Source organism: Heterocephalus glaber, unplaced genomic scaffold, assembly GCF_053883595.1.
Source record: "Heterocephalus glaber isolate CG9 unplaced genomic scaffold, H.glaber_assembly_v1.0 deba00001564, whole genome shotgun sequence".
Lineage (NCBI taxonomy): Eukaryota > Metazoa > Chordata > Mammalia > Rodentia > Bathyergidae > Heterocephalus > Heterocephalus glaber.
In genome coordinates this window covers 4,916,092-4,931,647 of record NW_028258351.1, presented here as the reverse complement: position 1 = coordinate 4,931,647, position 15,556 = coordinate 4,916,092, and the positions used below count along the sequence as shown (strand labels likewise).

Genomic DNA, 15,556 nt, shown 5'->3' with positions numbered 1-15,556 from the left:
TCTTTTGCAGGTCCAGAATCATTTCCCCAAGTTGGAATGGACATTTAGAAGGTCCTTGAAGAATGTTCCCTAGAATGAAGTAATTACGTAGCATGAAACAAATGGTGTGAATGTGTAAGTGCAAATACAGTGATAACAAAAATCAGGACTTCTTTCTCATCTAATGGAAATAAATATGGGAAAAACAGGAATCTACAAGAAATTATAATGGTTCAATCATTAAACAAACTAAAACATAGTGTGATTTGAACAAATAATGGGGGTAAAAAAATCTTTTCTGAAGTTGTAACTAAGCCTTCAAGGACTGACTCTCTAAAAAGAGATGAAATTTGTGTTTAATCTCTTTGGGATTTGGCAATTCTTTCAGTTTTATTATGGCTTATTTCTTTTCAAAATCCAAGAAAAGTTAAATTGAATACTCTTTATTAGATGCCTTACTTTTATAACCAAAGTGGCATAAAAAACTTGAAAAAAACGTTCAAGCCAGGAAGCTCATAGGAGGTGCAGAGGCAAGAGAGTTAAAGGGTAAAGTGGCTCGGTTTTCCTCAAGCAAGTTTCCTATTCTTGGAATTTGCCTTCAGTATTGTTATGCATTTCTGAACTGATGAATTTTCAGGGTCAGCACAGACCTGTTGCTTCTTCTTGGTAATAAAGCTGGAAGACAAAGAGAAGAATGATTACAAACTGAAGTGTCTTCTGCAGATGGTGGTGAGGAGCCCCACCCCTCTGCCCCCCAACTTCCCCACTCAACACAGTCTGCTCTTTCCATTCTCTGCAGAAGGCAGCTCGGGGCCAGCCTCCTCTCTGAGACCCTCTCTCAGTCTATGGGACTCCCTAGTGACCCTTGGGCATGTCCGTGGGCAGCTTTCTGCCTGCTCTCTCCTTCCTTCCTCCCCTCCCTTCTTCACTATGGGCCGGGGATGTAGCTCAGTGGTTGTGGCGCCTGCCTCCCAAGCACAAGGTCCCAAGTTCAATCCCCAGTACCAAAAAAAAAAAAAAAAAAAAGTAGTGCTCCTCTTCTTCACTAGAAATGTGTCATCTCGGATACCCTGCAGGCTTCTAGTAAGGACACAAGCTGCCCCCTACCCCGGCAAGACCCAAGGGTGGGACTTTTGGGGACATTTGCACATCAGTTTCTCCCACCAAGACCCTGCAGTCTCCCTGCAAACCCACAGTGGCTGAGTTTGATACTTACATGACACCTGGCTTGGGGCACCCACCGCTTGTCTCAAAATAATCTTCCATGAGTGTACACCGGATCCTTTGTGAAGTGTAGGAGAAGCAGCAGTCTTCAGCATGGAGTTGGGGCGCTGGTAGGGAAAGGAACACTGAAAGGGAAAGGACCATTGAAAGGTCAAGGTTTTTCCCTCAAGAAGGAGGTGGAGAAGGCCCAGGACTCAGAAAGGATGCTTCCTCCTCCTCAGCCAGCATCATCTCCTTGCTTCACACCTTCACCAGGGCTGAGCTGTGTGTCTGAGGGCACCCAGGATGGGCCCCAACAGGGCCTGAAGCATTTCCTCAGAAGGGGAAGACACCTGCAGACACCTGCAGGCATCAGAGAGCACCCTCTGCTCCCAGTGGGCAGACTCTCAGGTCAGCCAGGTGGGAACAGAGAAGGTATCTTTGGAGGAGGTATTAGAGACCTCCCCTGATCTTCCCTGGAGAACTGTACCCCCATCAGGGTGCTTTTTTTCTCCCCATCCTGTAAACAGGTAGATGAAGGCATAAGCTGAACTGCCCCCGTACTGCATTTAAATATATGCTGTAATGGAATATCTACCACTCTGAAATATTGGAAGTTCACTGTCTTCCATACTTCTTTTATCTCTGTATCTGGAAGAAATGGCGGGGAGAGAAATTTCTAGGAGGCATCTCTACTCACTCTATTCCTCACCTCATCATAAGGAATAGACTCTGATGCTGGACCATGTCACATGTCTGGGTCTAAGACCTCCTCCATTAGTGCCCTAAGATTTTTCAGGGACTGTTACGATTTAAATATGAACTGTCCCCCAAAGATTCATGCATTGAGGGCTTGACTCCAATGCAGAAATATTCAGATATTGGGTCTAAAGAGGTGCTTGGATCATAATGGCATTAACCTCATCAATTAGTTGATGAGTTCAGAGCTGAATGGGCTATTAGGAGGTGGGCCCAGTTGGAGGAAGTAGGCCTCTGGGAGCCTGCCTTTGAAGGGTACATCCTATCTCCAGCCCCTTTCTCTTTTTCTGGTTCCTTCTCTTTGTTTTCTGACTGCCATGAAGTGGGCTTTCCTCTACCATGTCCTTCTACCCTTCTGCCACAATGTTTCTATCTTGGAGCCAGCTGACCAAGGAGTAAAACCATGAGCCAAAATAAACCTTTTCTTCTTTAAATTGTGTATAGCAGTTATTTTGTTTCAGCAACAGAAAACTGACCTATACAGCGTCATTTTGAAAATATTTAATACATGAAAGCATTAGACTGACTCTCAAATACTAAAAGCTACAAATCTAACATGGATAAGTTAAACAAATATCTACATAATATGATACAGACTACAATTCTTTCCACACATTTCTGGAATTTACAGGACTCTGGAAACAGCAAGATTTTCATCAACTTATTTGATGGCAACATGTCCCTTGACGTGATGTAAGGCTATTTACAGTCTTTATTTATCTAACTTAGTATAAATATCTATATGTTTTTAGTTAAAGTATGTTCCCCAGATTCTACCAGGAATGTTAAAGTAATATCCAGGTATGTATTATTTTTCAAAACCAGAAAAATGCTTCATTCCAATTTACATTTAACCCCAAATTTTGTAGATGAAAGATTGTGGACCTGTATTATGTTAATTAGACAAACACAACTAAACATTTTAGGTTTATTATTTATTTATTTATTTTTGACAAGGTCTTTCTTTGTAGATCAGGCTGGCCTTGAACTCACTTAAGGTAGCCCAGGCTTGCCCTGAACTCTCAGCAGTCCTCTTGCCTCAGCCTCCAAGTGCTGGGATTACAGGGAGGAGCCACAACACCCAGTTTAGCTTCTTAAATAATTCCAGATGAGTTGTATTTAGTAAGGCATATGAGTACTTCTTAACATGTTTGATATGTTGTGGATAGGCTTTCCAAAAGAGAAAGAAAAAAAAAAAAGAAAAAATATCTGAAACAACTTTGTCTTTTCATAAGTACTTCTTAACTAATTCATATCCCAATTTCTCCACTTACTAGCTGTGTGATATTAAGCAAGTTATTATTTCTATGCCTCACTTTTCTCATTTGTAAAATGAGAATAATAACATGTAAAAACTGCATAAAATTGCTGATGTCCTCCTGTTTTATTTTCCTTCAAGAATGGTAGATTTACATTTGTTCAACCCAGTATTTACCTTGAAGGGTTGTTGGGGGAATCAATATGTTAATGTCTAGAGAACAGTTAGAATAGTGGCTGCCTGGCACACAAAAAAAGTATTAGATAATTATTTAAGTAAAAAACAAAAATGGGGGCCGGGGATTTTTCTCAGTGTTTTTGCCGCCTGCTTTGCAAGCACAAGGACCTGAGTTTGATTCCCCAGTACCAAAAAAAAAAAAAAAAAAAAAAATGGTTATGTGACCATCAATCATTAGATAATGTATTTCTCTCTTTTTTTAGCAAAGCCTTTATTGGTACATTTTAGATATGCATAATGATAATACTTAACATAGACACTTTGCACCTGTACATGATAATGTGTGTGTGTGTGTGTGTGTGTGTGTGTGTGTATATATATATATTTTTTTGGTACTGGGGATTGAACTCGGGTCCTTGTGCTTGCGCAGCAGGTGGCGAAACCACTGAGCTAAATCCCCGCCCCTGTATTTCTTAAGTAAAAACATTAGAATGGTTAGATGACTCAGTTATGTTTAAAAAATTTTTCTGTATCTTATGATGTTTTGACATCTTATAAGTCTTGACAGCTGGGGAGACACTGCCTCTCCCAGGATTAGTCAGTTCTTAGAGATAGCAAAGGGTTCAAACCAACTTGTGCTGAGCACTTACACCTAACCACCCCCTTTATCTAACCCTCAAGCACCGTCCCAATGCTTCCCCTGCTCCAAGTCATCTTAAAGCCAGGTATCAGACAGCTTGAGACAATCCCTACCCGCAAAGCCTGCTGGACATATTCACACTAATGCCTCCTAACCTGGATATCACGCTTTGCCCTGACTGTCAGGAACCCAAAGAAAGGCTCTTACATAAGTTTTCCCTCTTGTTTATGCCCATTGACCCAAACCTAGTACTTCCTGTGGCCTTGTAAGTTTTTTTTCCCAAATAGCATTGGTTTCTCTGTATTGAGACTTAGTCACCTGCATAAATGAAAACTCTAAGTGTTCAAATGAGACTGTGACCTGGGGTGAGTTACTTGCCTGGCCAGTCTCACTTTCTCTCAAAATGACAGTTTTATACTAGATGATACACAGCAGTTCTAACATCATAGAACTCTATACTTCTTTCTGTAAACTACACTAATTTTTGATTTTGGTAGCGGGAATTGAAGCCAGTTCCTTTGCACTGAACTATAGGCTCACCACCCTCTTTTAAAAAAATCTTTTATTTGGAGACAGAGCTTGCCAGGTTGCTAAGTTGCCTAGGCTAGGTTCTAATTTGCAGTCTTTCTGCCTCAGCCTCCTACAGTGTTAAGATTACAGGCATGCCCCACCACACACGGTGTTTTTGAACAAGCTAAACTGTCAGCTAGGAGAAGGTATCAAATAATTCTGGTTATGAAAAAGGAGACAATTGTTTCCCCAAATGAGGCCAGTCATCAGTGTACAGTTTTTCTCAGGGAACAAAGCCTGCCAACTGAGGTGGGGTATGTACCTTGCTGCTGCTCTCAGGTGAGCTCTACACCCATGTCTGGGATGAAGAGTAGTTGTGGGGTGCAGTGTGTATCTCCTCCCCTGACTGAGTTTCTGCAACCCTGGCTAACAGTGAGAAGGCTCAGCTGACTCACCAAATTTGATCTGGGCCTGGGTTCCAAGGGCAGCAGCAAGGATGAGGAGGGAGAGGGCAGCTATGAAGACCTTCATCCTCGTGGTGGGCAGGCAGAGCTGGCCTGAGACTCCTGGGTTCACGGCTCCCGGACTCCTTGACCCACTCTGGCATTTATATGAGCTGGATCAGGAAGTACCAGATGCTATTTGTTCTTTGTCTATATAATAATCAACATGCCATTTCTAAAAGAGGGAACACGGCTGAGAATACATCAGGAAGTAGAGAGCAAGAGTGATTTGGGGGCTTTCCCAATTCTTTCAGTAGATTCAGGGAAAGAGAATACATATTTCTAGGATTCTTCCTCTAGGAGATTCATGTGATCCTCTAAATCTGATTGCAGGGTGGGGCTGGGGGACTCTCAGACATCCCACCTCGAGGTTGGGCTTTGGTGGGCGCTGTCTTGGGCCCTTCTCCATTTCTAGTCCTGGAGTCAAACCACAAAGGAATGGAAAGGTAAGAGAGCCTACCAAGTTGGCCACTATAATGGACAGTGGGGGTGTCTCAAGGTTAGGAGCCCAAGATCTTCTAGTTGTAATGATCTCAAGGCCTAACCATTCCATCCTGGGCTTTCAAATGCCCAGAAATCTTACAATCCAGGGTGACCACCAGAGGAAATGCTCTAACACATGAACTTGATTCTCATGAATCTGCCAGTGACTTCTCAAGGACTCCAAAGTTCTCATCTATGTGCAGAAGGCTGTAGGGAACAGGGAAAGGGGACATTACTAGAGCCTCTGCAGTAAGTCCTAGTCTCCTGCAAGCCATGGCAGTACACGGTGAATTAACTTATTATACAGGAAAGGTAGAAAAATGAGACTTTGAGAAAAAGCTGAGCTTTAGGCCTGATCGGTGCTGCTCTGGGTGGCAAAGACGAAAGCCCCCAGTTTACCCCACCTTTTATTCAGTACATCAGGAGAAACAGATGTAACAAATGACCTGCAGAGAGTTCAGTACATCGGGAGAAACAAAGTGTAACAATCCAAGAACAATGAGGAACTGAATAGATGTTTGTTCCTCCCAGGATGTCTTCAGCTGGTGTGATCTCATCCTGGAGCATCACAGCATCACCGGATCACTGTGGTCTCAGTTGTGACCAGAGGCCAAAATGGAATTATGTCTCGGAATTCCATAGCTGGGCTGTAGGCAGGAGAACTAGGCTAACCAAATGATTTTACCCTAAAATTATGTAGCATTGCTCCCGACAGAAGCCCCTTCAGAATCAGGTTCTCCTGGCATGCACAGTTCCTCTACTTTCCAATGTAATGGCATTTTAATGCATATTAAGTATAACAGTTAAATTTGCATTTATGAATTTAGAGTTTCTTTTTTTTCTTTTGGATTGAGTATATATATTTCAGGATGTCAATATTTATGCATAATGGATAAATTTTCCTGGTGTTTATACTAATTCCTACTGTCTCATTAACTCTGTTCGGCAGTCACCTCTGCCAGGGAGACTTCTTGGCTCTTGCTACCCCTAGGCTGAGCCAGGTGTCTCTTGTAAGTGCTTCCACAGCATCTGGTGCTCAGATTTATTGTAGCCCCAGTTATATTCTATTTTAAATGCATATTAATGTCCTCTCCCTATATAACAAGGTTTTTGTATGTATGCATGTATGTATGTATTAACAGAACACATCGCATAGATCTGTCCTCTTAACAAATGTCTAATTGTGCACATACAAGGTCCTTGAAGAGTATCTTTAAGGACAGAGTAGTGACCATAAACCAGTGGTGTTGAGTTTTCAAGAACAAGTGCAGAATGATGATAATGAAATGGTGATAAGTAATTCTCTTTTGGTTAATAGGAAAAAAGTCAATTAAAATTTTTTGGAAATAAGAATCTGTGTGAGGTTATCATGGGTCAGATATTAGGCAAATGCTGCCTGTGATCCCAGCACTCTGGGAAGCTGAGGCAGGAAGACTGCAAGTTCAAGCCCAGCCTGGGCAACTTAGTGATTTAGCAAGACTGTCCAAAAATAAAAAATAAAGAGGGCTAGGGATGTAGCTCAGTGCAAAGGCCCTGAGTTCAATCCCCAGTACTGAAAAAAAAAATTAAGCAAATAAAAATGTGTCATTTGAGCAAATGCGGTAAAAGACACTTTTTTTTCTAAATTGTCATCAAATCTTCAAAGACTAGCTGTTATAATAGAGAGAAGATAAAGAAGATAAAATAATGTGAAGTTGTGTTTAATCTCTTTGGGGTTACAATAAATCTGAGCTTTTGGGATTATCTCAGAACTTTTCCCCCCCCAATAGTGACTTATTGTTACAAAGGTTATTTGGTTATAAATTTTTCTCCCATTGATTTCTTAGGCAAATCACACTGAAAATAGGCATAGATTTTAAACTTTTTTTTCAAGTAAAGTAATTTTGTTATTTAGAATTTGGTGCTATCTTTTGGATTTTATGGGATAGTTAATCAAGATGTACTACTTATAAATATAAACTTATTTGTTTTAATAGAGGTGTATATAAAGTTAATATCTACTCCATCTCTAAATGTTTTCTTTAACATCCTCTAACTTTAGATGAAAAATCTCTTTGGACCATGCATCTATTAAGAAAAACATTTAAGGGCTGGGGATTTAGCTCAGTGGTTCCAGCACCTCCCTTGCAAGTGCAAGGTCCTCAGTTCGATCCCCAGTACCAAAAAAAAAAAAGAAAGAAAAACATTTAAAACTGAGAAATAGACAGAGGAATAACTGCTTGCCTTTCTAGTCCCACGCCACATTTCCTTAAACCTATAGGAGAATGTGCTTTTGACTGATGTTCTATTTACTACTGATCAGGCCCTAGACTTTTTGAAATTATATATTAACTTGAAAAACTTTGTCTAGCATAAATACAAATGATTTCCATTCATTAGACGATGATCCTAAAAGTTACAGTTTTATTATTGCTCTGTAGGCAGCATATTGATCTATGCTTTCATTTAGCAAACTTGTTTCAGAATATCATCTGAAATTAACTATATAAATCTCTGTTCCTCCAATGATCTTTGAAAAAGTTTAATGGTTCCCTCACTAATGGGTTAAATATATCTTTGACATATTTTCAATATATATTTGAATGAGTCATATTTTAGCTATTTAAAAATTTTGCAGCTAAGCATGGTGGTGCACACCTGTAATACTAGCACCTGGAAGGCAGAGGTAGGAGGATTGCAAGTTTGAGTATAGCTTGAGCAATTTACTGACTTAGAGAGACATTGACTCAAAATGCAAAATAAAAAAGGCCTGGGATATACTTCAGTGCAGAGACCTGGGTTCAACAGTAGTACAATACACACACACACACACACACACACACACACACAAATGCTCTTGTTTTAAAGACAATAGTTATCCAAATTTGAGTAATACCCTCATTTCTTTCTCCTCTTTTTTTTTTTTTTTTGGTACCAGGGATCGAACTTGGATCCTTGAACTTGCGTAGCAGGCGGCAAAACCACTGAGCTAAATCTCTGACCCTCTTTCTCCTATTAAACCTCAAGTAAAGTAAATTAGATACTGCTCCAAAGCAACCCAGACCTAATGTATGAGGACTTGCCCCAAGGTGCTGTGAGATGAGAGAAACTGAGGCAGACAGATCTAGGATTGCAGAGAGTGCAGTTTATTGCGGGACTGGAAGTTTAATTCCATGTGGTAGAAAGGCCAGTTGGATCCCTGCAATTTGAATCAGAAAGTGGGTGCATATATATATAGGTTAGGACAGAAGTAAATTCATTCTAGCTGTACTATCTCTGGTTTATCTTAAGCTAACATCAAAGAATCAGGGAAATTTCTGGAGGCAGGGTCTGGTTATAAAGCACCACATACCATTGTAATGGTTTTATCCATTAATTTATAACTGACTGCACCACTGGAGCTCCCTTTATCCATTTACAGTTTGCTGAAAAACTGTGCAGAAAAAACCAATTAGAGTTTTTCTGGGGGAAACCATGCAATTACACATCCAGTTGGCTATAGTAATGTCCATACAGATATTGTTTATTAATGCATTGTTTAAAGAAGAGTAAGGTTTTTGGTTTTTTTTTTAAAAAAACAACTCAGGCCAAGAAACTCCCAGAAGGTAGTTGGGGCAAGAAAGCTGAAGGTCAGGTGGCTGGTAATTTATGTCCTATTTCCTAGCGAAGATTTAGCGTTCCCAGGTCCTTGGGCACCAAGGTCAGGGTTAGGTATATCATGCAATCCTGAACTCTCGAATCGCTGGGGTTGGCACAGACACGTTGTCCTTTTTTGGTGGTGAAGCTGGAAAGAAAAGAGGAGAATGATTACAAACTGAAGTGTCTTCTGCAGAGGGTGGTGAGGAACCCCCACACACACAACTTCCCCACTCAACACAATCTGCTCTTTCCGTTCTCTCCAGAAGGCAGCTCGGGGCTAGTCTCCTCTCTGAGACCCTCTCTCAGCCTATGGGACTCCCTTGTGACCCATGGGTGTGTCCTTGGGCAGCTTTCTGCCTGCTCTCTCCTTCCTTCCTCCCCTCCCCTCTTCCTCACTAGAAATGTGTCATCTCGGGTACCCTGCAGGCTTCTAATAAGGACACAAGCTGCCCCCTACCCCGGCAAGACCCAAGGGTGGGACTTTTGGGGACACTTGCACATCAGTTTCTCCCACCAAGACCCTGGAGTCTCCCTGCAAACCCACAGTGGCTGAGTTTGATACTTACATGACACCTGGCTTGGGGCACCCACTGCTTGTCTCAAAATAATCTTCCATGAGTGTACACCGGATCCTTCGTGAAGTGTAGGAGAAGCAGCAGTCACTAGGATGGTGAAAGCCTGCAGGTAGAGAAAGGGCTATTTGAAAGGCCAAGCTTTTCCCTGGTGTGAACTATGGGTACTATGAAGGGTATGGTGGAGAAGGCCCAGGACTCAGAAAGGATGCTTCTTCCTCCTCAGCCAGCACTTACTGTCATCTCCTTACTTCAGACCCAGGTCAGAGTTGAGCTGTGTGCCAGGATGGGCCCCAACAGGGCCAGATGCCTTTCCTCAGAAGGGGAAGACACCTGCAGACACCTGCAGGCATCAGAGAGCACCCTCTGCTCCCAGTGGGCAGACTCTCAGGTCAGCCAGGTGGGAACAGAGAAGGTATCTTTGGAGGAGGTATTAGAGACCTCTCCTGATCTTCCCTGGAGAACTGTACCCGCCCCAGGGTGCTTTTGTTCTCTCCCTGTCCTGTAAACAGGGTAGGTGAAGGCATCGTGCAGATCTGTACCACTTACTGTGTTTAATATATGTCATTTACCGTGAAGAACTGGTGGAGATCTAAATTGGCGCAAAGATTCTAGGTGTTTTCTTATCTCAGAATCTGGAAGAAACATATCATGGGCAGAGCAATGAGTAGGAGGCTGCATGGTCTCCATATCTCCACTCACCCTCATCCCAAGAAGAGACTGATGCTGAGCCATTGCTACCTCTCTGGTCCTAGGCTGCCTCTAGGCCCGTTTTCCCCATGAGTGTCCTGGGATTTCTTGGGGACCTTTTGAAAAGGTTTGAGATGTGAAAGCTTTGAACTGACTCTGAAATACTAAAAGCAAATACCAAACCTAACACAGGTAAGCTAAATATCTACATAATGTGATACAATCCACTGGACTCGACAGGACTCAGAAAACCATGAGTTTTTCATCACCTTGTTGGGTGATACAATGTCCATGGAGTGAAGTGAGGCTATTTACAGTTTTTATTTATTTCACTTAGTACAAATATTTGTATGTTTGTTGTAGGAATATTACTGTATTTCAGTAAACTCTGCTTCCCAGACTCCACTAAGAATAAGTAACATCCAGATATTATAGCCTTCCAAACATTGTAGCAACATACATAGAACATAGAGTTTGTCATTTAAACCATTTGTAAGCACCTAATTTAATAATATTTAAATATATTCAAGTTCTGTTCAACTATCACTCACCATCCAATCATACAAATTTTTTTCACTTTGTGAATTACAATTTTGTACCAGCTAAACTCTAATTCCCCATTTTGTCTTTTCTCAGTCTTTGGCAACTACCAGTCTATTTTCTATCTTCAGGAATTTGAGTTCTCCAAGTGACTCATATGAGTAGAATCATACAATATTTGTCTTTTTCATAACTGGCTTATTTCACTTAGCATTATATCTTTGATGTTCACATTGCAACATGTGTCAGAATTTCCTTCCTTTTCAAGGTTCAGTAGTATTTCACTGTATGGTTGCCTACTACATTTTAGTTACCTATTTTCTCACTGATGGACGTGTAGAGTGCTTCTGCTTTTTGCTTATTGTGAATAATCTACTATGGACATCAGTATATTAAAATCTTTTCATCTGGCTGCTTTTAATTCTGTCAGTTATACCCAGAATGGAATTGCTGAATATCATAATAACTTTTCAAAACTCTCAAAATTCTGCATTTAAAAATTCATGTGGTCTCAAAGATTTTGCATAAGATTGTAGAGCCACACTGTGATAATTAGGCAAATGCAACTAAACTTCCTCCCTTCCTTCCTCCCTTCTTCCCTCTCTTTTTTTCCCCAATTTTCTAACTTCAAGTTAATTTCCACAATTGACTATATTACAGACTAGAGGTAGCTTTCAAATTGTTATTTACATTTCATATAAGACATAAATTAATGATTTTGGCAGGGCCGGGGATGTAGCTCAGTGGCACCACACCTGCCTGGCAAGTGCAAGGTCCTGAGTTCCAGCCCAGGTACTGGGAAACAACACGAGAGACCTGATTTTGGCAATAAGGATTCAGCTACCAACTCTGTCCAACAATTGCTCTCCATTGTTCTTAAGCTCATTTTCTCTGTACAATGAACCTTCCAGATCTGCGGGTTCCACATCTGTGCAGTTAGCCAGCTATGAACACAAAACATTCTTTAAAAAAGTTGTACCAGTACAGAACATGCAAAGACTTCTTTTTCACTCTTTTCATTATTTTGTTTTTCATTACTAGGGATTGAAACCAGGACCTTCACACTGGGCTATATTCCCAGTCTGTTTTCTATATTTTATTTTGAGACAGTATTTTGCTAAGCTTCCTAACCTGGATTCAAACTTGTGATCCTCGTGCTTAAGCATCCCAAAGTGCTGGGATTACAGGCACACATCACCAAGCTCAGCTTCATTATCCTTTTAACAATATATCATAACAACTATTTACTAGAATTACATTGTTTTAGGTATTATAATCTAGAGATTATTTCAAGTACGGGGGAGGATATACATGTTTATAAAAAGACATGCGCTCCCACAGCTTTTGCTACCTACCGGGGGTCCCTGAAACCACTCTTCCAAGGACACCAGGGGATGGCTGTACTCACATATGAACTCTATTTACTGAAGCATGTGAATATGTTATAAGATGCTTGATATGATCTGGGTAGGCTTGCATAAAGGAAAAAGAAACCTTAAATAGCCTTGTCTGTCCATAACTACTTCCTAAGTAGCTCCTGTCTTAATTCCACTACTTACTAGTTCCTAATGCAACAGGAACTTATGAAATAAGTTATCTCATGTTCCTAGGCCTCAATTTTTTCATTTATAAAATGAGAATAGTGTTTGAAACTATAAAATTACTGATGTCCCACTGTGTTTCCCCTGTAAATATTGCTAATTCAAATTGCTTAACATAATATCTGCCCTACAGGGTTGTTAGGAGCAATAAATATGTTAACATCTATAGAACATCTGGAACAGTGCCTGCCCTCTATACAGGAAATATTAGATATGTATTTGTTAAATGAAAAATGGGATGGTTAGGTGACTTTGGGTAATTTATCTGAGTGGTCCTACTACTTCCTTTCCAAAATGACAGATTTATACTTGACTCTGTATAGCAGTTCTACATCATAGAATTCTATGCTCCTTTTCAAGAATTTAAAATTGTACTAAAGTAAAATTTGACCTAGCACTTAACAGTCTTTTTAGCAAAGGGAACATATCAAATAATTCTGATGATGAAAAGGAAAATAATTATTTCCCCAAATGAGATCCACATCTGTGTGCAGTTTTTCCCAGGTAACAAAGGCTGTAGACAGAGGCAAGTCTATACCCTGCTGCTGCTTTCAAGTAAGTTCCATAACCATATCTGGGGTGGATACGTGGACTACGGTAGTGCCCCTCTGCATCTCCTCCCCTGACTGAGTTACTGTGGTCCTGGCACCAGTGAGAAGGAAGACTCATTTGACTCACGAGGTATGATGCTGGCCTGGGATCCAAGGGCAGCGGCAAGGATGAGGAAGGAGAGGGCAGCCATGGAGATCTTCATCCTCACTGTGGGCAGGCAGAGCTGGCCTGAGGAATGTTGGGTTCACTGCTCCCTCCCTGCCTTCTTGGCCTGCCCTGGTATTTACAGGATGAAGATAAGGAAGTCACAGAGTAAAAGTCAAAGTGCTGTTCTTTGGCTACATAATGATGAACGCACTATTTCTAAAAGAGGGAACAAGGCTGAGAACGCAATAGGAAGTAGAGGGCTGCGAATGCAATAGGAAGTGAGTGCAAAGATGCCTTGGTCTGTCCTCATGGAGTTCCTTAACTGTCCTAATGGGTACTGGAAAAGACATTAAATATTTTAAGACAGATCCTTCCTTATAGGAGATACACTCATCCTCTAAATTGGAGGAGTCCTCCCAACCCCCAGGACTTAACCACTTTCCTGTTCTTAGTAGCCTATAAATGCAGGGTCCATCAGAGAGGAAGTAATTTAAAACCTTGGCCATGGGATTTCCCTAAGTATCCAGAGCTATGCTTGACTTCTCCCCTTCGTCTCATACCCCACATCTAATCCATTAATGAGTACTTTTGGCTCCACTTTCAAAAATATACACAGACTCTTATTTCTTGAAAGGAAAAAACCTCAGTTTCTTCTCTGTTCTGTCACTCTTAATATTCCCTTCCGACACCATCTACCTGGGGTTAGAAGCGACCCCACAGCCCTAGTCTACAAGACTTCCTCCATTTCAGATTTCAATCACAAGTAGTGGGTTCTCAGGTTTTCCACAACTTCTATCTAACTTGCCTACAAATCTCAAGATTCCATGACCCTCATTTCCAATGTGATGTTTTGCTAGAGCAGCTCATAGAATTCAGGAAAATAATTTACTAATTATATTACCAGTTTTTTATTTGTTTGTTTGTTTGTTTTGGGCCACAGTCTCACTGTGTAGACTAGGCTGGTCTTCACGTCACTATATGGCCCAGGCTGGCCTCGAACTCACAGTGATCCTCCTGCCTCAGCCTCCCACCTGCTGGGATTGTAGGTGTGCACCATCACGCTCAATCTACTACTTTATTATAAAGATTGCAACTCAGAAACAGCCAGATGGAGAGGTGTTTTTGATCAGTGCAAACGTACAAATTACAAAAGTTAAAAAGACTTTATTTGGGCTCTTAGCTCCTTTGGGAATTGTCTTTGAGTTACTTTTGCTTCCCCTTCCTTTGCCCTTCTGCAAAGTTGCTCCCCCCCCCCCCCCGTCATTCTTGTGCAAGAATTGTATTCCCTTTGTTTTGTCCAGCATTCTGAATTCTAAAGAGAAATCCTACCCCAAGGGTTAAGATGTTTATTGGTAAATAATCTTTCTTTAGATTTACAGAACATCTGGTGACCTTCAGATAACCTCAGAGTGTGTAACATCCCTCCTTGTTCTTTTAACCCTGCGTGTCAACCAACACAAAATGTGTAAATTGCTGTGAGGTTTAACATGCAGAAAAGTACTGTTGTCTGTCTAGAAGAACTACAGGAACTAGCTCCAGGAGATTGAATTCTATTTCAGTGTTCTAGTGCAGAAATTAAAAGAAGACACTGTTCTAGATGATGAAGATCACATTCAGTATCTAGACATCCTATCTTGTTCCTCTTTTTCCACTCTATAAAAGTCCTATTATGGTCTGGATCTTAAATATCTCCCAGAAGCTAATGCTTTGAAAGCTTCATTCCCAGTTAATGGTGAAATTACAAGGTGATGGAAACTTTAGGAGGTGGGACCTTGTTGGAGGATATAGATCAATAGGGGTGTGCCCTCAAAGGGTATATCAGGTCCCTCGTCTTTTCTCTCTTTCTGCTCTCTGGTTGCCCTGAGGTGAGCACTTGTGCTCTGCCATGCCCTTCTGTCATGATGTTCTGCCTTACCACAGGCCCAGAAACAATGAAGCAGCTGACCATGGACTGAAACCTCTGAAAACATGAACCAAAGTCTTTCCTCCTTTAAGTTGATTTTTCTCAGGTCTTTTGTCACACGGATGGAAAATTGACTAACACAAGTTTTTTGTGCTCTGAATTCCCCAGAGTGGAGTTTTGAGGATGAGAGCTTCTTTACATCATCCAGTAACATTAGGAATTGCGGTATGGAGGCACAGATTCAGATAGTTCTAACTTGGTGTTCTGAAAAAGGCAAGGAAAGTGAGAAGTTATATTGAGTAAGGAGTGTTGACTTATTACATGGCAGGAAAAATTCCTTTGTGGGGAAACTTCTGTTGGAATTGAGAACAGGTACTATGTGACCAATGGAAGATAAAGAAAATAATGTATATAATTGGTT

The 15,556-nt window shown here is 41.0% G+C and overlaps 1 protein-coding gene and 1 long non-coding RNA gene across 3 annotated transcripts; both read right to left on the bottom strand.

Moving 5' to 3' along the window:
- Positions 1-406: 406 nt before the first annotated feature.
- LOC101713702 (uncharacterized) lies at positions 407-5,139 on the bottom strand. Its single transcript, XR_015443158.1, has 3 exons — positions 4,982-5,139; positions 1,196-1,328; positions 407-654 (listed from the first exon to the last, which is right to left on the bottom strand). It is a non-coding gene; the product is annotated as an uncharacterized LOC101713702 (long non-coding RNA).
- Positions 5,140-8,993: 3,854 nt separating this feature from the next.
- Positions 8,994-13,442, bottom strand: LOC106007543 (C-C motif chemokine 15). 2 transcript variants are annotated; one of them, XM_013067771.3, is made up of 4 exons: positions 13,212-13,438; positions 10,275-10,337; positions 9,697-9,808; positions 8,994-9,275 (listed from the first exon to the last, which is right to left on the bottom strand). In XM_013067771.3, exons 1-4 carry the CDS (start codon positions 13,285-13,287, stop codon positions 9,152-9,154), a joined length of 375 nt encoding a protein of 124 aa, XP_012923225.1. In that variant the 5' UTR covers positions 13,288-13,438; the 3' UTR covers positions 8,994-9,151. The 2 variants fall into 2 exon arrangements, with proteins under 2 accessions (XP_012923225.1, XP_004870726.1); XM_004870669.4 differs by lacking the exon at positions 10,275-10,337 and having other exon boundaries at positions 13,212-13,442.
- Positions 13,443-15,556: the final 2,114 nt, after the last annotated feature.

Coding starts and splice junctions, on each gene's coding strand:
- LOC106007543 (XM_013067771.3), bottom strand. CDS start 13,287: ATGAAGATCTCCATGGCTGCCCTCTCCTTCCTCATCCTTGCCGCTGCC. Junction 10,338..13,211: donor CCAGGCCAGCATCATACCTC/GTGAGTCAAATG, acceptor TGTTTCTTCCAG/ATTCTGAGATAAGAAAACAC. Junction 9,276..9,696: donor TGCCCCAAGCCAGGTGTCAT/GTAAGTATCAAA, acceptor TTTTCTTTCCAG/CTTCACCACCAAAAAAGGAC.